At 60.2% G+C, this 21,078-nt stretch overlaps 1 protein-coding gene across 8 annotated transcripts; it reads left to right on the top strand.

The window, feature by feature from the left end:
• The first annotated feature begins 17 nt into the window (after positions 1 to 17).
• On the top strand, positions 18 to 20,709 carry RHBDF1 (rhomboid 5 homolog 1). Of its 8 annotated transcripts, XM_028840831.2 has the most exons (19): positions 5,359 to 5,664; positions 13,424 to 13,564; positions 13,634 to 13,764; positions 14,023 to 14,130; positions 14,668 to 14,881; positions 15,286 to 15,495; positions 15,570 to 15,692; positions 15,772 to 15,929; positions 16,402 to 16,656; positions 16,757 to 16,868; positions 16,992 to 17,066; positions 17,166 to 17,327; positions 18,236 to 18,336; positions 18,497 to 18,560; positions 18,946 to 19,040; positions 19,279 to 19,354; positions 19,425 to 19,525; positions 19,644 to 19,797; positions 20,009 to 20,709. In XM_028840831.2, the coding sequence occupies exons 2-19, from the start codon at positions 13,448 to 13,450 to the stop codon at positions 20,426 to 20,428; spliced, it is 2,676 nt and encodes an 891-aa protein (XP_028696664.2). In that variant the 5' UTR covers positions 5,359 to 5,664; positions 13,424 to 13,447; the 3' UTR covers positions 20,429 to 20,709. The 8 variants fall into 8 exon arrangements, with proteins under 8 accessions (XP_077840932.1, XP_014980664.2, XP_028696664.2 ...); XM_077984806.1 differs by lacking the exons at positions 5,359 to 5,664; positions 14,023 to 14,130 and adding an exon at positions 18 to 319 and having other exon boundaries at positions 13,381 to 13,564; positions 14,544 to 14,881; XM_015125178.3 differs by lacking the exon at positions 14,023 to 14,130 and having other exon boundaries at positions 5,353 to 5,664.
• Positions 20,710 to 21,078: the final 369 nt, after the last annotated feature.

Below are 21,078 nucleotides of genomic sequence, written 5' to 3'. Positions count from 1 at the left end.
ACGGAAGCCGGGAAGGCGGGGGCAGTGAGCGCAGGGAACGGGCTGCGGCACCGGGGCGGGACAGACCACAGGGAGGTGGATCGTCTTCCCAGCGCCCACCACCAGTTCTGGACCCAGGCCCGGGCCTGATGCGGCTCCTGCGGAGCGACAGCCGGGAAGGGGCAGGTGGGGGTGGGGCGAGCACCCCACTGTGCCCCGGCGCCCCTCCCAATGACCCGCTGTCAGTCCCCGCCTGCGCCCTGGTCGCCTGGCGGCCTCAGAGCCCACTCCACCAGCGGGTGGTCAGACCACCAAGAGGACGGGCCCATCGTGAACCTGAGTGGGTCCTCGAGGGGCCAGGGCGGAGTGGTCGTGCTTTGGGGGAGGGTGTAGGCCGCAGACGTGTTTTCCGGTGGGGTGCCTGCGCAGTGCGCGCCTGGGAGACCGCCCCAGCCCTAGTCCGGAGTGGGCCAGGGAGTCCTTATCCAGGAAGTGGACTCCGGGCCTCTGCGGAAGCCCCCGCCCCTGGTCCGGGGTTGTCACAGCCTGGTGGGGGGAAGGAAGGAGGGAGCGGCGCGGATTCTGCGTCGGCCGCAGAGCCCCCATCCCTCTTTCCGCCCAAGGATGCTGAAGGGAGTTCGCCCACTTTCTGGGTTGGGCCTGCTGGAGCGCAGCCAGCCTCTTCTAGAGACTGAGGCCAAACCAGGGCTGAACACAGCCTGTCAGTGCGCAGCCTTCTGAGGCCTCCCCAAGGCCCAGCGGCCTGTAACCTCTCACTACCTCTCAGGTCAGATCCATGCCCCTAGGCAGGGGCAGGGATGGTGCTTGGCCCAGTGGAAAGAAGGGCCTAGGGGACGGGCCCTGAGGGAGCTGGGAACACTGCTGGCTCCCACGGTTCATGGCAGCCCCAGCACCCAGCAGAGCCATCCCCCACTTCTGGCCACTTGGGGGTTTATCTGGGTCTGCAGGGCCCCTCCCCTATGGCAGGCACAATCCCACCCCACAATCCACCTCTGCCATACAAAAACTCTTGAGGGGCTTTTCCTGAGGTGTCTTTGACTTCTGTGACCCTGGTCCTGGAAAGGGGCACCTGAAAAGGGCTTGAGCAACTGGGCACCTGACTGTGTCAGCTGGGAGACACTGGGCAGGACAGACGCACAGGCCATGTGTCTGGAGCCCTCAGATGAGGGTGACACCTGGTCCTACAGAAAGGCTAACAGAGCAGGACCCTGGTCTCCAACTGCGTCTTCTCCTCTGACCAGCCGTCCCACTCCCATGGGCTCCAGCCAGGACTTCCTGGGGAGGGAGGGGCCATGAGCTGCTGGAAGCCACCAGCTGTTTGTAGCACTGTGTGCCGCTTCCGGGGGTGGGGGCACAATGTGTCATCAATCCATGTTTATAAAGCAGCCCTGGATGTGATCCCACACCCTCCCTGCTTATCCCCTGCAGCCATGCCTTCCAAACAATAAGTCTCTCCTTCCGGTGGCAATAGTCCCCCGTCCTCCCAGCGCTCCCCCTCAGTCTAGTAGGGAAACTGAGGCCCCAGTTGAGCCTTTGTCTTCTTGATGGGCAGGGAGAGGATGGGTGTTACTTTGTACTTATATTTATTCTGGTTTTACAAGTGATACGTGGTCCTTGCAGAAATCATGGGGAGTCCAGGAGCTCCCAGAGGGGTGTTTTTATCCCCACCTTTCTTATGAGGAAAGAGAACCACTTGAAGGGCAGACTGGCCCCTGCCCCAGGAGGTGGAGAGGCTGGCGCTGGGGCGCCAGCAACCAACTTCTCCAGATGTTCTGGCCTGAGTGCTGCGGGTTGCGCAATCTCTGGGCACGCCCCCCCCACCCCTCCACAACCCCCCCGACTTCCTGGTTTGTGGTCTTAAGGCTGCCACCACAGGCTGGAAGTGGTGGGATGAGAGTTCCAACTGTGGCCTGCAGAGTGGGCTGGCGGGCTGGTCCGGGGCAAGAGAAAGTGGTGCCAGGTGAGAGGAGGGGGGCCTGGGGCCTCCTCTGTCCCGTTTGCCCCACTGCTGGGCTGGAACAGGCTTGTTGGAGGAGGCAAGGATATCAGTGGAAGATGGAGGACACCCTCGAGGCTTTGAAAGGAGTGAAGGCTAGTATTGGTGCTGGGGTGAGCAGCCCTGACCCCCGACCTCCACAACAGGCCATAGGCTGTGGACGGGCTGGAGCTGCCTCTAGCTGTAGGAGGCGTGGCCATCAGTCACTGGAGCCTTTATAAGCAAGTCCTTGAGAGATGTGGCTCTATCGGCCACAGGGGCCAGGGTTCTAGTATCAGCCTCAGGACCCCAGGGTGCCCAGCACACTGGCTCTGTCTTCTCTCTGATGGAGGGGGGTGCTGACAACTGTTGAAGCGGGTGTCAAGTCAGAGCCCATGGGCTCCTCTACACAGCTTTGAGCTGGCAGCTTCCCAGCAGGGTGGCTGCTGGCCTCTTGACTGGTCCCCAGCGCCCTCTGTGTCTGGTGATCCCTGGAGGGTCAAAGCTTCCTTGGGCAGAGAAGGCAGCCACTGGGCAGGCCAAAGTGGGGTGTGTGTGAGCTACATCCTCCCTGCCTGGGTCTGTGCTGCTGGGCCCTGGGCCCAGGTGCTTATGGGAACCCCTTGCCAAACCCTGGGATATGGGGAGGGGCAGCTGCCTCAGAAATAGCCCTATGACTTCAGGCCACTGGCTGGCCTGGCCCACTTCTGCCTCTTCCCCAAATAGCCAGGAGCTGGTCATGGGCCCATCCCTGGAGCTCCCCAGGCAGGGGCAGTTCTGATCATTCCAGGGACTCTCCAAAGCCCAGAGTCTGACCCCTTGGGTGATTACTTGTGGCCTGAAAGCTGAGCTGAGGATTCTGGGGTAGCTGAGGATTCTGGGGTAGTTGTTGGGAACACTCCTCTTACTGGTCAGGGCTCCTGTTCTCTCGTGTCCTGGTGTGAGGTCCACAAACCCTGGGGTTGGTGTAGACACCCACCCATTCTCAAGACGCCTGCCCAGCAGCCCTGTGAGTGCTGGGCAACTGTAGCTGTTTTCCATTTCTCCAGGGTGCAGGAAGTGGGAGGAGAGGGGCCAGGAGCTGGGTTTCCGTATAGGGGGGCTCCTCCACCAGAACAGAGAGTAGTAGGGCAGGCATGAGGCAGAGCACACATATGTGCACACAGTTGTCCATGTGGACTGGGTACAGTCCTGAGTTTCATGCATGTCTGTGTGAAGAGACCACCAAACAGGCTTTGTGTGAGCACAAGGCTGTTTATTTCACCTGGGTGCAGGTGGGCTGAGTCCGAAAACAAAGTCAGCAATGGGAGATACGGGTGGGGCCGTTTTATAGGATTTGGGTAGGTAGTGGAAAATTACAGTCAAAGGGGGTTGTTCTCTGGTGGGCAGGGTGGGGGTCACAAGGTGCCCAGTGGGAGAGCTTCTGAGCCAGGAGAAGGAACTTCACAAGGTAATGTCATCAGTTAAGGCAGGAACCGGTCATTTTCACTTCTTCTGTGATTCTTCACTTGCTTCAGGCCATCTGAAGGCTCAGAGGCCTGACACTGAGCACACATGTATTGAACCCCCTGTGATCATCCTTCTGATGACCTCACTCAGGAGGCCAGGGTGGGCTGAGAACCTGGGGATTCCTGGACACAGGCTGTAAGATGGGGATTTGTCTGCAGGGGCAGACTGGGGCATGCTCTCCACCGAAGGTGACTGCTGGGTGTGGGGTGTTTCAGCTCAGAGCCAGCTGTGGCTGGTGCTCCTGGCAGCTGGCGATGAGTGTCTGGGACTTGGAGCGTGTCTGGGTGGGGTCTGACAGCGTCCACTGCAGGAGGAGACCTGCTGACATCAGATGCCCAGCTGTGGCATGCTTTGGAGGCAAGCCCAGTCCCCAGCTTTCCAGAGAGGACACCACTTGTGGCCCTGCCAGCCTAGTCTGGGCATCCAGGCCTAGTAGGGCTTGCTTATCCCTGGCAGGGGTCAATATTGCTAAGCACGGAGACTGTCCTGTCTCTGGCTGTGAGCCTGGCATGGGAGGGGTGGCACATGCAGGCTACAGGAGCACTGAGTGTTGGCACCGGGGCAGGCTCCCTCTCACCTGGTGTCCCTGATGCACTGGCAGTCATCCCTCTGGTGGAGTTCCCCTCCACCCCCTCCAAAGCTTTCATTGTCTCCTTCTCCATGAGAATTGTGTTGATATTGCTTGTGTTCAGAGAGGACCCACTATGTGCAGGCACCACCCTGTTCCATGGCACGGACAAGGATACGGGCAGAGGATTCTTGCCCAGGCTCTGGGATCTACCCATAAGTGTACCAGCACCTTTCGTTCAAATTATCCCCTTTCTTTTCTGTGTAGCCAAGGACCAGGCCATTGTCTGCATTGGGCACTGGGTGCAACAGCTCAGTTTGGAGAGGACTGGTGCCACCCAGACCCAGAGGATGGCACTGAAGCAGCAGCAGCCTTGTGACCAGCACAGGACCTGAAGACACACTTGTCCGAGGCCTGAGGGGGCACCCTGTAGAGGGATCCTTAGGGACCCATGGGAAGAAGGGATCCTGTACCCTCTCTCCAGAGGAAGCCTCGGCCCCTACCACTCAGAGCTCCTGGACAGCCCTGCCTGTACTCTGCTGTTGGCACCCCTGTGCCCCACCCTGGGATGTGCCCTGGGTGGGTCAACCCACCCAGTGTCAGGAGAGAAATGCTGGGAAACTCCCACTAGCAGCCCCAGCTGAAAGCAGAGGGTCATTTTGAGTGCAGCCCAGATTGTGCAGGGATATGAGCCCACCCCGGGGTGGCCGCTAAGCTCTGAGACAGTGACAAGAGCCCAGAGTGGACACCAGACACTGCGCTGCCTCTGCTCAGTGGCTTCAGGTGGGGCCTGGTGCAGGCTGGCCTGAGGGCTTGCTGGTGGGGCAGGGCTTCTGGGGGTGGGGGCACGGGGCAGGGGGAGGGGTAATTACTGTGGTCCTGAACTGAGTGTGTGCATCACTGTATACAGCACACGTGTACATGTGTGAGTGGTGTGAGTATGTACCCATAGAAAGATGTACATGACTAGGTGGGTGCATGTGAGCCTGTGCACGTGTAGGCGAATGAACCCATGAAGTGGAAGAATGTGGGAAGGTGTGTGTGTGATTGTGAGTGATCGGTGCACATGAATGTGTGTGAGGGAACTGAGTGCTCAGTGGGATTGGGTGAGTGTGGGCCTCTGGAGGAGGTCGGGTTTAGGGGAGCCAGGGATACCCACCCATCCTCCACCCTCTACCCTGTACCTGCCCTCCCTCCTCACTCCCGGTCTTCTCAGCACAAATCTGGGCAGGACGACAGGTCAGGCCTCAATCTGGAGCCAGGGGAGAGGCGGAGCTCCCACCAGGCCCTCCGCTGGGTCAAGGCGCTGGAGACCTCAGCCCCAGGCGTCCCCACGGGCGGACTCTGGGGAGAAGGGAGCCCAGCGGCCTTCCGGGAGGAGGTGACTTGGGCCGGGCAGGCGGGCGGCGCGCATTCCTGAGCCCTGAGTCAGCGCGGCCGCCCCCTCCGGCCGGGCCCGCCCCCGGCGCGCACGCCCCTCACTCCATGGCATTCCCGGGCGGGCCGGACCGGCGGGCGGGCGGGGACTCGGCGCGGGCGCCCTCCCGGCCAGCGGCGGCAGCCCCTCCTCCCTGGAGCCCTCAGGACCCCCCAAGGACCCCCGGCGGCGGCGGTGAGTGAGCGCGACCGGGAGCGCAGGGCTCCGGGGACGGGCGGGTTCCGGGGCAGCGTCCGCCGAGCGCGGGGCGCGTCCTCAGCACCCCGTGGCCGGAGCTGCTCTGAGCGGTCGGGGCCGTGTCGGGGCCGGGGCCGGGGCCGGGGCCGGGGCTGGGGAGGGATCGCGGCGAGTCTTCGCTGGGGCGGCCGGACTCTTCTTCCCGGAGTTTTCCGAGTCGCCCGCCGAGGCGGCCCAGCCCCGGATTCCTCGCCCGGCGCGCCGCAAAAATAGCCCGTGGCCGGATTAGCAGTCCCAGCGGCCTGGCCTGGCCGGACAGCTCGGCTCCAGCCCCCGCCCAACAGCTGAGGGTCCCAGGAGCGGGAGGCTGAAGTCCGGGGGTGCCCCAGGCTCCTCTGAGCTCCCCCCACTACATTTTCCTTCCCGGCCACCACCGGTGGGTGGTGCCTCCAAGTTGAAACTCCAGCTAAAGGCGGGATGGTCCCTGTCCCAGCCGCCCTCACCGATGGGAATAGCAGGAGCCGTGGAGCTGGGGGTGGGGGACTGACTCCACCTTCTGCCCCACAACGCTGACTCCCCGATCTGTAAACATCGAAGCTCCAGGGTGGTCTGGGAGCGACTCCCAAAGACAGACCCTCACTCTGTGTGCAGAGGCCAACAGGGACAGGCCTTCTCCCAGCTGGCGTGACAGCCAGACCCCGGATGCTCAGGGCATTGGCAGAGGGCCTGGCTGGCTGTCATGCTGGGGGCATGTTTGTGGGGCTGGGTGGGGAATGGGCAGGGGATCTTCCCTGGCCCCCCAAGTCCTGCTTCCAGTCCAGGTGGAACCCTGACCAGAGTTCCTTCTGTGTGTGCCACTTAAGATTGTGAATGTGTGTGTCTGTCTGGGTGGGTGGGGCCTAGGTCTGGAGGCCCTACTCCTATCCTGGGAACTCCCACCCGCCAACGGGACTTCCTGTTGGAGACCGGGAGAAGATTCAAGGATGAAACTGGCTTTTCAGGTTTGACCCAGCTAGATGCCCGGGCAGTCCCAGGCTGAGTTCTCCCCACCCCTGTGGAGCCAACCCCAACCTCCTAGCCCCCACCCCAAGGGTGGGCAGAAGCTGGGGACGTAGCAGCTGGCTGGGGCTCAAGGAGTCCCTGAGGCAGAGCCCCCTGCCACCAGGGGTCATTCTGGGTAAGCTGGGCCCCTTTTCCTGAGAATGGGGCAGGGGCAAATGGAGTGCATGGGAGTCTGGTGGTCCCAGATTGAAGACACTGGGCCTCAGACCCTTTCCCAGCCCTTCCAAGCAGCCTTCACTGGCTGGCTGGCCTCCATTGCACAAACAGGCCCCTGGAGCAGGGTAGGGGGGTTGCTGTTGTCCCTCAACCAGCACCTCTCATGAGCTGGCCAGACAAACCCCCGCTTGGGGGAACTGACTTTCTAGGGGGCGCTCTTGGTTTAGGGGGAGTCGCCCAGGTCTCTCCTGCCTTTGAGGGACCATCAGGCCCTCCCCAGGATCTTCCCAGCTACAGTCCCTGCCCAGGGCACCCCCAGTTGCTCTCAGCTGTGAGGGCCTCCCCGACACTGGCTCCAGTTCCCTCACCTCAGTGTCTGTGCCAGGATCACATTTTGCCTAATGATCGGATTCCTCGGCTTCTCTGCCTGTTTTCTGAGTTGGACGATTTTGGGGGTGACTCCTTCCTCCTTCAACTGAGATGCCCCTGATGGAGCATGTGGCAAGGGGTCTTAGAGGGGTCTGACAGCTGTCCACAGCCACAAGGCTGAAGAACTCGGGTGGTCTGCCTTGTCTTCTGGGGGTCTGCAGACAGGGTCCCTTCTACCACAGCTCCTGGGCAGACCTGGCCCAAGGCTTTGAACTCCCTTATAGGCTTTGGGACCTCAGGCAGTGACTGGCTTCCCTGAGCCTCAGTTTCCTTATCTGGAAGATGGATACGGAGGACCCCTCCCAGGGGTTAGACAGACCAATGTGATCAGTCAGGATCTGGTTTGAAGAAACTGAGCCAGGCTGCTGAGGACCGAAGCCATTTCTGCTCTGACTTGGTTTCCCTGCTGGGGCCTCTCCAGTCCTGTCCTGCTTCTGGTGGGTCCTGGGAGGGGGTTGCGGGGTCGCCTGGGCGCCTGGGCACCCAGGAGCATGTGTGTAGGGTCAGTCAGGGATACCTCTGGAGGGCTCTGACTGGTAACTGGGCTGTCCATCTGTCCTCTGGTCAGACATGTGCATGGGATGTGGGCCTTTCCCACCTCCAGCCTGGGAAGAGTGCTTTTGCCTAACTCCTGGGACCCAGCTAGACTCCAGACTGGGGACTAGAAGTGACCAGCTTACCAGACAGTTTACACCCAGGATCTAGTGTAGCTAAGTCCTTGCTGCCATCCCCTTTCTGACTGTGTGGCTTGGACAGGTGCCCTGACCTGCACTTGGCATCCCCTGATTCCTGGGTGTGTCCGCCATGTCAGCCACTGTCAGACCCAACTGAGTTGGGGGTTTAGTTTTGGTGACCCCTGTGCTACATTTGCTAGCTGAACCTTGGGACAGCACCCCACCCCCTCCCCAATGCTGGCCCCTTTGTGCACTACCCTCCCAGGTCAGGTCCTCAGGGATTCCTGTGTCTCCAGGCCCTAGGGCGGCTTCCCTCACAGATGGCCTGTAGCAGGAAACCTCTTGTTCTGTCTACTTGTCTAGGGTGATGAGGGGAGGTAGGGAGCCAGTGTGTCCTGCTGGGGACCTGGAGAGGACCCTGCAAAGGTCTTAGGCCTGCCCTGTTCCACCCTAAACCTAATTTCTTCCACAGAAAAGAAGGGGCTTCACTGGGAGGGTTGAAGAGCACTTTGGGGTTTGCAAAGGGCCTAGCAAATATCATTCTCAGCATGATGCCATTAACAGACAAGGCAGAGAGGCCAGGTGACTCTCCCTTCATTAATCCAGAAGACCTGGATGCTAGGCTGCCAGACAGCTGGAGACCCCCTTCTCAAGGGAGATCTAGGATTGAGCTTCAGACTAGGAGTCAAACAGAAGACTGAGGGTCAGAGAGCAGCGTGTGGGTGGGGATGCTGGAGCAGCCACCTCCCCCTGGGATGAGGCTTAGGTGAGCTGAGGACACTTCTGGGCAGGTGTCCCGGGGTGAGGCCCCTTGCTTCAGCTGACCTTGGCAGCAGGCAGTTCCCTGGGCGGAGCAGAGCCCAGGCTTGATGGTTCTGGTCCTGGGGTTGGTAGTCAACTCTGCCGCCGGTTGTCCCTGCCAGCACGGTCCTGTGAGTGTGCAGGGCAGGCCTGAGCACAGAGGTGGTTGCTGCTCACACCTGAGGATGCAGCTCCACACTGGCTGTGGCCACTGTCTGTGCCCGGACTGGCCAGAGCTTCTCTCTAGTCTTTTCCCAAACTCGACACCTTTGGAGGGTCCTGTCCTCAGGTGTCCCCAGGGCTGCCCTCTTGTTACATATGCTCTAGTTAGGGCCCTTTCACCCCCCAGCTCCTGCCCCTCAGAGAGTACCAAGTGCCCACAGGCTGCACCAGACACTCTGTGGTGGAGTCAGCTGCTGCCTGTTGTGCCAGGCACTGCTGTGACCCCTGATTTCCAGATGGGAAAGCTGAGGCTTGCTTAGGGTTGTAGGTGGTGGAGACACATGGGGCCTGAGCATCAGCCTGGGCTGTACCCAGTGGCCTCCTTGCATCAGCTCCTGCTTTCTGGCTCTCCCTGCACCTGTGCACGCGGCCAGCTTGATGGGTCCCCAGACATCCCCAGAGCAAAAACCTGAGTTAACAGGACTCTCCACCATCCCCCACCCAGCTCTTCCACACCAGGCTCCGCAGGCAGCCAGAGTGGACTTCATTGTGCATGGCGCCAGTGGCTCCCTTGACCCTCCTCGTCCCTCAGCCTCATTGAGAGTCCTGCCCCCAGTCCCCAAGCTGGTCCTGGGATGCACTGTGGCTTTGGGTGTCTCCTGATGGGGCTGGGCCTGGGCTGGCAGCTGTGATGCTGCTGCAGTGACTCAGATACTGTGTGACCCCAGGCAGTCAGGCCTTCCATGGGCCACGGTTTCCCCATACACTGAGGGGTCAGCGGGGTGGGGGAGACACTGTTTGGATCCCCCCGAGGGGTTTTCTGGGAACAAGAGCCCACTGTGTGCCTGGGGAAGGCCTGGACACTGAGCCACTGTCTCTGGGAGGGCAATGTGCCGCTCCCTGGCCAGACTCTTTGTCCAGCCTGGGCCAGCCTCTCCCCACGCCTACTCTGGCTCTTCCTTTGTGAATCCCACCCACTCGAGGCCCAGATGGGGATCTAGGCACAGGGGTGGGGCAGGCCGGAACACCCAGCACTGCCCACCCGCAGGACCTGTAACTGAGTGGGTTCTCAGGTTCCCTTCTGCCTGCACTCCTAGCACAGGAGTGGTTTTTGTGGAGGTGGGGGAACCCCAGGAGACCTGGATGTACAGGCATGGCGGCCGGTGCCTCCCTCATGAGCTGAGTACTCTACTGCCTCCTGGGGCCGCCTGTGGGCCCCGGCTGAGACAGTACTGGGAGGTCAGGTTCCCCGTACACGCTCACAGCTCTCAGCTCTTCTCACCCTCTAACTGTTCCTGCTCGCACCCGCTTATGCCAGACAGCTTCTCCTCCCAGAGCCAGTTGAGGGGTCATCTTGAGGAATCCCTCATTACCCCAGGTTAGGGACCAGATGGCCTGTGTTCTTCAGTGATCAGTTTACCCATTGGTGGCTTCAGACCAGGCTGGTCCTGAGCACTGTGGAACCAGCAGTGACAGGACAGTGGCCCATACACATGTGAATGAACTCCTGTCCTGTGCTGTACCCGGAGATCCAGGCCAAGGACCACCTCTGGGGAGTGGGGCAGCCTGAGGCTGCAGGTCCTGCAACGCAGGGGAGGTTGGGCAGAGCGCATTTGCGGGGCTCTGCGATGGGAGGGAGTCAGGTGTGAGGAGCGGTGGAGAGCAGGAGCCATGGGAGTCATGGATGTATGTGAGCCCATCAGCTGGCAAAGGTCTCTGTTGGCAAAAGTCATTCACACTCCTGAGTGAAGAACCAGCTGGATGTCGCCTAGTGCCGCTGGGCACAGGTGGAGACTCCTGGAGAGGCTGGCCCCCTGGATTCAGCCTGCTGATTCATGGCAGTGGCCCCAGTCTCTACTCTGCGCCCTGCTCCTCTCTGGCCCCTATAATGGCCTCACTAAGAGCAGTTGTCCGTTTTCTGGGTGAGAACATGCTGGGGGTGTACTCAGAATGCTGTCCCAGCACTGTGGGTTCCTGAAGCCCCTTCCCGAGCACGACCTGCCTTCCCAACATGCCTGACGCTGTCTGAAATTCCACTCCTAGTGTCTTAGACTCAGAGGTGGCCCCTCCTGACTATTCCTTACTAGCAGGGTGATGGTGCTGCAGTCCATATGCTCTGCGGAGAGAGGGCTGGGGGATGATGAGGAAATTGAGCTGTGACCCCTTCACACTGTGGCTGGGCCGTATCCAGGACACACAGGTCTGGGCTGGGTTTGGGCCATGCGTCAGATGCAGAGGGGTCTCCTGGTGCTGTTCCCAGAGGGATCTTGACCCACCCAGTTCTCAGGATGCCTTCCTGTCTGACCCTGTTGCACTCTGGGGCTCTGCATGGGCGAGGAGCCCTGGAGGGATTCCCAGTGATGTGGAGGCAAGCTGCCGCCCTTGGCTCTTGCCCCTGATTCCAGGCCAAGTATGGGCCAGGGACAGGAACTCAGCCTTAGGGGGCCATGTGGATGGAACGACCCCTGGGCACCATGTCTGGGGAGTGCCCCAAAGCTTTGCCCCCCAACTCTCACCTGGGACCTGAAGTGCACAGTCAGCTCAGATCAGGGGCTGGAGTGTGAGGGGTAGGATAGGAGCCAATAGAAGGCATCCCTGAAGGACCCCCTCCCACCTGTGTCCTGGTCCATGTAGGACCCGTAGGAGCTGTGAGCAGCATTCCCAGCGTTTCCCTGGTAGTGCAGGGTCGGAAGAAGCCGTGAGCTCTGTCCCAGGCCTGCCCCTGGTTGGCATGAGGCCATCAGGAACTGTGAACAGCACCCTGGGCTGTCTCTAATTGTGCTACCCTCCATATATGACCTTGAGCAAGGCAAGCCTGTGTTCTCCTGGCCTCAGTTTCCCTATTTGTACAGCATAGGTGAGACTTTCCTTCAAGCAGTTGAGAGTGAGACCTGTGAGTGAAAGCCATTTCTGGGGCCTTAGTGGGTGGGTTGTAGACCCTGCAGCTCCGAGCCTGTCAGAGGCTGCAGCTCCTTAAAGAGGCTGAGGAATTTGGGGTTTTCTGTCCAAAATTGCTTCAGGAAGCTCTGGCCAACCCCCTACTATCTGTCTCATGTCATGCTCAGGGGCCCTTCTCAACTTGGGTCTCCACTGGAATCCCTGTGTGGTCCCCCTGGGTTGGGGACAGCTGCAGGTCTGCCAGGAAGGTGTAAGGGGGAAATGGAGTCATAGTCACACAGCCAGGCAGTGGTGGCCAGAATCGAACCCTGGTCTTTCTGCTCTGGGGCCTTCCCTGGGCTCTGGCACGGTGCCTGGGATGCTCATGGTGGAGCTGACCACGCAATGCCCGGCAGCCCCAGCACCGAGCAGCTTCGCTGCTGTTTCTGGGCACGTGCTGCCACCTGGTGGTCACTATGGCGTCTGCGCCCAGGTGGTTTCTGGAAAGTCATTTGTGCACGGGGGCCTGGGCCACCAGCTGCTGCTCTGTCACCCTCTTTCCTGAATGTGGTGACTCTATGCAGTGGACCGATCACACACCCCTTACAGGCTGTCATGTGCATAGTGGGCCCTTTGTCTCTGGAGTGGAAGTTTTGGTGGGTAAGAGGGTGAGGCCTGGGTAAGACAGGTCTGAGATTTGCCCTGGGCACGGACTAGGGTGAGCCCCATGTCAGTAAGACCTCACATTGGCTGTTCCTTGTGTGTGTAAACCCCTGGACCCCAGCTGTGCTCACTCCCCTCCTTCAAACCTTTGCTCAGATGTCACTCCACAGTGAGGCCTCACTGCCCCCTGTCAAGCAACCCTAGTTTGTTTTCTTTCCCCCATCACGCTTAGCATCTTTTAACCAGTACATTCACTTATTTATTTATTTATTTATTTATTTGTTTATTTTTTTGAGACGGAGTCTCGCTCTGTCGCCCAGACTGGAGTGCAGTGGCGCGATCTCGGCTCACTGCAAGCTCCGTCTCCCGGGTTCACACCATTCTCCTGCCTCAGCCTCCCGAGTAGCTGGGACTACAGGCGCCCACAACCGCGCCCGTCTAATTTTTTGTATTTTTTTTTTTTTAGTAGAGACGGGGTTTCACCGTGGTCTCGATCTCCTGACCTTGTGATCCGCCCGCCTCGGCCTCCCAAAGTGCTGGGATTACAGGCGTGAGCCACCGCGCCCGGCACATTCACTTATTTAAAAAGTTTATTGTCTAGTCTATAAGCTCCAGGAGGGCAAGGATTTTGTCTCATTTTTCCACCAATGTGCCTCAAGCACCTAGAGCGGTATCCTGATCACAGTGGGTGCTCAGATTGTTGTCCCATGGACTTATGTTGTCTGAGGACCTAGGATGTGCCCAGCACTGTCTGTTGGAGTGAACAAGGCTGGCACAGAGCAAGTCAGTGCTGAGCACATAGTAGGGCTCTGACAATAGCGGACATGAGCACCACAGTTGGGCTTATCACTGCTTTTCCCTCCTGGGTCTGGGCACAATGAATCTTCAGCTGTCAGCGTTGTCATGATTGAATAACACACCACGCCCTGCAGGCCTGCCTTGCTCTGCCGGGAACCATGAGTGAGGCCCGCAGGGACAGCACGAGCAGCCTGCAGCGCAAGAAGCCACCGTGGCTAAAGCTGGACATTCCCTCTGCGGCGCCCCCGACAGCAGAAGAGCCCAGCTTTCTGCAGGTAGGTCCTGGCCAGCAGGGACTGTGGGCGCCCCCTGTCCAATACCCTCACCATGACCCTGTTGCCCAGCCCCTGAGGCGACAGGCTTTCCTGAGGAGTGTGAGTATGCCAGCCGAGACAGCCCACATCTCTTCGCCCCACCATGAGCTCCGGCGGTCGGTGCTGCAGCGCCAGACGTCCATCACACAGACCATCCGCAGGTACCGTCGCTTCCCAACTGCTCCACGGGGTGGGAGCTGGGGGCTGGCGGGGCAGAGGCAGGTACACTGAGGATGGGAATGAGAACAAGGGGCCCTCCTGTCTCAGCTTCCTCCTCCATGTTGGTCCCCACACCCCCTTGCCCTCCTCCTGTTCTGGAGACTGACCGCTCTCACCCCACTACCGTGCTCCACTCCCTTCTCTTCAGCACTCACTCTCTCCTTCTCTGTCTCCACCACCCGGATGCTCTGGCCTCTTAGCAGCCGACAAGTACACTTCGGCCGTGTCCACACTCTACCCCTCTTGGGTCCCTGGGCTGCCCGCAGGGCCTTCCCACAGCACCAGTCTGTCTCTCGGTCCCTGCTCAGGTATCTCATACAGGTCATGAGTGTGTTGGTGCTTCTGGCATGTGCTTGGCATGTGGCCTCTTGGGAGCTGCCAGCGTGGTTGGCATTCCCTGGGGCTCCTAACGGCAGGTGCTGGCAGTGTTTTTGTTTGCATGTCCAAGTGCCGTGGACAGCCTGCCTGGGCCTGTGAGCACCTGCTGTCTGAGCTCTGTGGTGTCCTGGGGCCAAGCTCTCTTGGGTTGAGCTCTCCGCTCCCTCTCTGGACTCAGTGTCTCCCCTCAACTGCCCCTCAGGGATGGTGGGGTTAGGGCCTCTGTGAAGCACTCAGCTGGGCAGGGCCTGCCAGCTGTGGTCTAGTGGGAACTTGAAGTTGGCTAACAGTTCAGGGGGTGGCTGGAACCCACTCATCCTCTTATTAGACCTTGCCCACCCAGACCCTGGCCCCTGGATTGACTGCAGGCCTGGGGCAGGGCATGCCGCCCCAGAGGAGGGCCTTTGAAGTCCCCTGCCTGGGAGGGGGCGATCTGGCTGCCCCTTGCTGAGTCCCTGCCATGCCAGGGGGACCGCTGACTGGTTTGGAGTGAGCAAGGACAGTGACAGCACCCAGAAATGGCAGCGCAAGAGCATCCGTCACTGCAGCCAGCGCTACGGAAAGCTGAAGCCCCAGGTCCTCCGGGAGCTGGACCTGCCCAGCCAGGACAACGTGTCGCTGACCAGCACCGAGACGCCACCCCCACTCTATGTGGGGCCATGCCAGCTGGGCATGCAGAAGGTATGCCTGCCTCTTGCTGCCTCCTGCAGGCCCCTCCTTCTGCTCCCAGGGGCTGGGGCTGCAGACACAGCTAGCCTGAGCAGAAGAGACTCTTTGGGAGTTCACAGTCTTGAAGGGCAGTCAGACAGCCTGCCCGTGAAGGCACCTGAAACAGTCTCTGGGAAGGGGTACCTTGGGATGGGGACATGGTCTTGGGATTGCACCAGGGGACCAGTGTCTGGATGGGGGAGCATTCCAGGCAGGACCTCTCGGTGCTGTGGGGTGGGAGTGGTGCCCATACAGCTGTCCAGGGGCCGATGAGGAGTCAGGAGCAGTAGTCACACTGTCTGTGCAAGGCCTCTGTGTGTCTGGGTGAGCAAGGAGCCCCCATGGCCCTGACTCCAGCATCTCCTCCCCTCCTCCAGATCATAGACCCCCTGGCCCGTGGTCGGGCCTTCCGTGTGGCAGATGACACTGCAGAAGGCCTGAGTGCCCCTCACACTCCCGTCACACCGGGTGCTGCCTCCCTCTGCTCCTTCTCCAGCTCCCGCTCCGGTTTCCACCGGCTCCCGCGGCGGCGCAAGCGAGAGTCGGTGGCCAAGATGAGCTTCCGGGCGGCTGCAGCACTGATGAAAGTGGGTGCAGGGGCGAAAGGTGGGGGTGGGGGCTGAGCCAGCAGCCGGGTCTCATGCTCACTTCCCCTCCCCAGGGCCGCTCTGTTAGGGATGGCACCTTGCGCCGGGCACAGCGCCGAAGCTTCACTCCAGCTAGCTTTCTGGAGGAGGACACAACTGATTTCCCCGATGAGCTGGACACATCCTTCTTTGCCCGGGTAAGAAGCGCCCAGGGCGTCACCCCCCCTCCCTGTTCCCTTCTCCCTGCGTCCACCCTGACCTCATGTGTTTGCTCAGGAAGGTATCCTCCATGAAGAGCTCTCCACATACCCAGACGAAGTTTTTGAGTCCCCATCGGAGGCAGCACTAAAGGACTGGGAGAAGGCACCGGAGCAGGCGGACCTCACCGGCGGGGCCCTGGACCGCAGTGAGCTTGAGCGTAGCCATCTGATGCTGTGAGTGCCCCAGGCAGGGAAGGGGGCCAGAGACAGACCCGGGGGGCCCCTCAGGAACAGCTGAGCGAGTATCGCATTCACCTCTGTGGGCGATGGAAGGGGTAGCCCCATGGACTGATGGACTGGGAACTCACTGGCCACCGGGGGTGGGAGACCCAGGGCTGGGCATGGCCCCAGCCTCATGGCTAGCCTGTGAATGGGACAGCAATCTTAGAGCCCAGGGGCTAGACAGAATCCAACGGGGAGGCGGAGGTGACAGGTGATACTTGCTGAGTTGCAGAACTCAGTGGGCCCGGGTTCCGGCTCCCTGCCATCCCCGGAGGCGCGCAGTGTTGGGGGCAAGGAGGAGGCAGATGCTGGGCAACTTGCCCAGCATCTTCACCAGGATAGAGACAGGGTGCCCTGGTACCCCCGGGGAGGGACGGCAGCAGCTTGGGGGGCTGGGGCGGGGATGAACGCCGGCTCCCTCCAGGCCCCTGGAGCGAGGCTGGCGGAAGCAGAAGGAGGGCGCCGCAGCTCCGCAGCCCAAGGTGCGGCTCCGACAGGAGGTGGTGAGCACCGCCGGGCCGCGGCGGGGCCAGCGCATCGCGGTGCCGGTGCGCAAGCTCTTCGCCCGGGAGAAGCGGCCGTATGGGCTGGGCATGGTGGGACGGCTCACCAACCGCACCTACCGCAAGCGCATCGACAGCTTTGTCAAGCGCCAGATCGAGGACATGGACGACCACAGGTAGGCGTGGCAGGCAAGGCCTGGGTTGGGATGGAGGCTCCTGGGGGAGGGTGCGGCTCCGGGTTGGGGATGAGGCCCCGGCTGACGCTCCACCCCGCAGGCCCTTCTTCACCTACTGGCTTACCTTCGTGCACTCGCTCGTCACCATTCTAGCCGTGTGCATCTATGGCATCGCGCCAGTGGGCTTCTCGCAGCATGAAACGGTGGACTCGGTGAGCCCCTGTGCCTTTGCTGGGCCCAGACGAGTGGAGTCTGGGCACTGGACCCCCTCCCGCCCCGCTCTGGGAGGAGAGGGCCCGAGTCGGGCCGTCTGATCCCGCTCCCCAACCTCCCAGGTGCTGCGGAACCGCGGGGTCTACGAGAACGTCAAGTACGTGCAGCAGGAGAACTTCTGGATCGGGCCCAGCTCGGTGAGGGCGGGGTTGGGGCGGGGCCGGCGGGGGCGGGACGTGGAGGTGCCCGGCGGGCAGGAGGCCCGGACTGAAGCTGCTTGTCTCCCTCGCCCGCAGGAGGCCCTCATCCACCTGGGCGCCAAGTTTTCGCCCTGCATGCGCCAGGACCCGCAGGTGCACAGCTTCATTCGCTCAGCTCGTGAGCGCGAGAAGCACTCGGCCTGCTGCGTGCGCAACGACAGGTCGGGCTGCGTACAAACCTCGGAGGAGGAGTGCTCGGTGCGTTTCCCGCCCTGGACTCCCACCCTCGTCTGCCTCGTGGTCGCTCTTTCCTTCAGATTTCAGATAGACTCAGCAGAGTGATCCTTCGCCCTCGTTCCTGGCACATCCCGCCGTCCCTATGTGCAAGGCCTTTCTTGTCATATTCATTCCTCCTTATCCCCACCCTCCCCCATCTCCAGCTCCTGGCTCCAGAGACCATCACCTGATTTGGTCTTTTGATTTGGGGGTACTCTTCAAGCGTGTGTCTTAAAGCTTACATAAGTGGTATTGGCCTCTTTTCCACTAAGCAATTTTTTTTTTTTTTTTTTTTTTTTTTTGAGACGGAGTCTCGCTCTGCCGCCCAGGCCGGAGTGCAGTGGCCAGATCTCAGCTCACTGCAAGCTCCGCCTCCCGGGTTCACGCCATTCTCCTGCCTCAGCCTCCCGAGTAGCTGGGACTACAGGCGCCCGCCACCTCGCCCGGCTAGTTTTTTTTGTATTTTTTTAGTAGAGACGGGGTTTCACCGTGTTAACCAGGATGGTCTCGATCTCCTGACCTCGTGATCCGCCCATCTCGGCCTCCCAAAGTGCTGGGATTACAGGCTTGAGCCACCGCGCCCGGCCTTTCCACTAAGCAATTTTTTGAAAAAGATTCATCCAAACTTTAATCACATCATCTTATATGGAGATGCCGTAGTCCATACCAGTTCCCTGATTTAGGACAGAGGTGGTTTCTGATTTTCAGCTAACAGGAATTATGCTGTTGAACTCTTTCTAAGAGTCTTTTCCAACATACATGTGTATCTCAAGAGTGGGGGTGACTTGTAGAAGCCGAGGGAAGAGCTCAGTGGTTTTGACTCCTGACTCCCTGAGTGCCCCTCATTGCCCTGACCCATCTGGACCTGACCCTGTGTCCCCCTCCCACAGTCCACGCTGGCAGTGTGGGTGAAGTGGCCCATCCATCCCAGCGCCCCAGAGCTTGCCGGCCACAAGAGACAGTTTGGCTCTGTCTGCCACCAGGATCCCAGGTTAGTCCCGCCGGCAGCTCTCTCACCTGCCTTTGTCCACATCTTCCCCGGGGGGCGTGGTGCAGAGGGTGTAGGGGCTCCCCTTGTTGGGGACTTAGTTGGAAGGGTGCCAATGCTAGGGGCTCGAAGCAGGGCCTGACCACATACTTGGCTTGTGCAGGGTATGTGATGAGCCCTCCTCTGAAGACCCCCATGAGTGGCCAGAAGATATCACCAAGTGGCCGGTGAGCTGCAGTTGGGGGTGGTTAGGGAATCCTCCTTGTCATGTGGGGAGAATGCCACACCCCACCCACTGGTGATGCCAGAGATTCCCATCATGGGACCACCTCACGTTTTCAGATGCTGTGCACCTGGCCTTTGCACAGCCTGTCCATCAACCAACGCCTGCCCCTCTGAGCAAGTAGATCAAGAGAACTAGATGGAGACTTGAAAGGTCAAGTGACATGATTCCAGTTTGATAGAGACTCAGAGTGTGGTGGCTTGAAGTCAAGGAAGCCACACCATTTTCTACTTTATGAGCCCGCCCATCTTTGCCTCTACCCCCAAACATGGTGTGGGGCCAAAGGTTGGGGGAGGCCCTGACCCAGCTCATCCCCATTTGTGACCCAGATCTGCACCAAAAACAGCGCCGGGAACCACACTAACCATCCCCATATGGACTGTGTCATCACAGGACGGCCCTGCTGCATTGGCACCAAGGGCAGGTAGGTGTGCGTGTGACCGAGTGCAGCTGGTCTCTGGGCTCAGAGCATCGCCCTAGGGCTGTGCCTTCTCCCTAACTAAACCCTGAAATAGCCCAGTATACCAAGGGTGTGGGGTTACAGGGGGTCTGGACTTATTCGGGGCCAACACAGGTGGGTAGGTGCGGCTGAAACTTTCCCTGGATGTCAGCAATCCCCCTCGGCAAGGCAGCAGCCTCCGAACCCCGGCCTGCCTTTCTAGGTGTGAGATCACCTCCCGGGAGTACTGTGACTTCATGAGGGGCTACTTCCATGAGGAGGCCACGCTCTGCTCTCAGGTAGGTGTCCGGAGTGTCCGTCTTTCCCCTCCCCCAGCTGCTGTGAGTGCTGATATGCTGCTCCGCACAGGTGCACTGCATGGATGATGTGTGTGGGCTCCTGCCTTTCCTCAACCCCGAGGTGCCTGACCAGTTCTACCGCCTGTGGCTGTCCCTCTTCCTGCACGCCGGGCAAGTGACACTGTGGGCTGGGTGGGGGACTCAGGGTCCCCAGGATTGGCTGGCTGGGGGTGGCAGAGAGGTCACCCCTGCTGAATGTCTCCCAACCCCCACCTGCTACTGACTACAGGATCCTGCACTGCCTGGTGTCCATCTGCTTCCAGATGACCGTCCTGCGGGACCTGGAGAAGCTGGCAGGCTGGCACCGCATAGCCATCATCTACCTGCTGAGTGGTGTCACCGGCAACCTGGCCAGTGCCATCTTCCTGCCGTACCGAGCAGAGGTAAGGCTGGCCCTCGGGGTGGGGATCCTCCGTGTGCACCTGCAGCCTGCTGTGAACCTGTCCATATGGAGCACTGTCTGGGAGCATCTCCAGTTGGGTCCTCGGTCCCAATATGCTCTGGGCCATGGGAAGTGGGGCACAAAGATGAGGCCTGGGGTCCAGGGGGCCTGCCCAGCCCCACAGCCTTATAGCTACCCCAACCATCCCCCAGGTGGGTCCAGCTGGCTCCCAGTTTGGCATCCTGGCCTGCCTCTTTGTGGAGCTCTTCCAGAGCTGGCAGATCCTGGCGCGGCCCTGGCGTGCCTTCTTCAAGCTGCTGGCTGTGGTGCTCTTCCTCTTCACCTTTGGACTGCTGCCCTGGATCGACAACTTTGCCCACATCTCAGGGTTCATCAGTGGCCTCTTCCTCTCCTTCGCCTTCTTGCCCTATATCAGCTTTGGCAAGTTCGACCTGTACCGGAAACGCTGCCAGATCATCATCTTTCAGGTGGTCTTCCTGGGCCTCCTGGCTGGCCTGGTGGTCCTCTTCTACTTCTATCCTGTCCGCTGTGAGTGGTGCGAGTTCCTCACTTGCATCCCCTTCACTGACAAGTTCTGCGAGAAGTACGAACTGGACGCTCAGCTCCACTGAGCTGGCTGCGGGCTCCGGGGGTCGTGCGCTCCAGCAGGCCAGAGCCAGACACGACAACTCTGAGCCTCACAGGCTTACAGGAGTCACCTGCTCCATGTGGGGACTGGCCTGTTTCCTGGACACAGACCTCTTTCTTGTGCCTTGTTCACTTCTGTTGAACCCCTCGTACTGCTGGGCATTTATTATACTACTTCCCGTGATAACCTTCTAACTTGTTTCTTGACGACCACCTCATGTGGCCAATAAATGGACTGGGAGCGTTTTAGCTGCCATTAACTTGACCAGGGCTTCCCCTTCCTTCTTTGTTTCTGGCTGGGAGCTGTGGAGGGGCCTGCAGCCAACTCACTGGGCAGGGAACTGAGTGTCAGATACAGTCAACAGGCTCTTTTGCTTCCCAGTGAAATCCTTCAGCCGGGCACGTGCACCTTGCTCTTTCTCCTTAGAGTGCCTGGTAGCCGACGCTGGGACAAGGACCTAGGGATGTGCTGTCACACCCTCCCCACGTGCTGGGAAACACCCCGCCCCTACCCTCAGCAGCTCCAATTTCCACCCTGCACTACCTCCCTGTCCACTGAATCTGCTGAAGGCACTGCTACAGGCGAACCCTAAAGGCTGACGCTGGAGGGCCCACACATAGCCGTGCTGTGCTC

The sequence above is a fragment of the Macaca mulatta genome, chromosome 20 (genome assembly GCF_049350105.2).
Source record: "Macaca mulatta isolate MMU2019108-1 chromosome 20, T2T-MMU8v2.0, whole genome shotgun sequence".
Classification (NCBI taxonomy): domain Eukaryota; kingdom Metazoa; phylum Chordata; class Mammalia; order Primates; family Cercopithecidae; genus Macaca; species Macaca mulatta.
The sequence above is the reverse complement of the archived record's forward strand: the minus strand, read 5'-3'. Positions and strand labels throughout refer to the sequence as shown.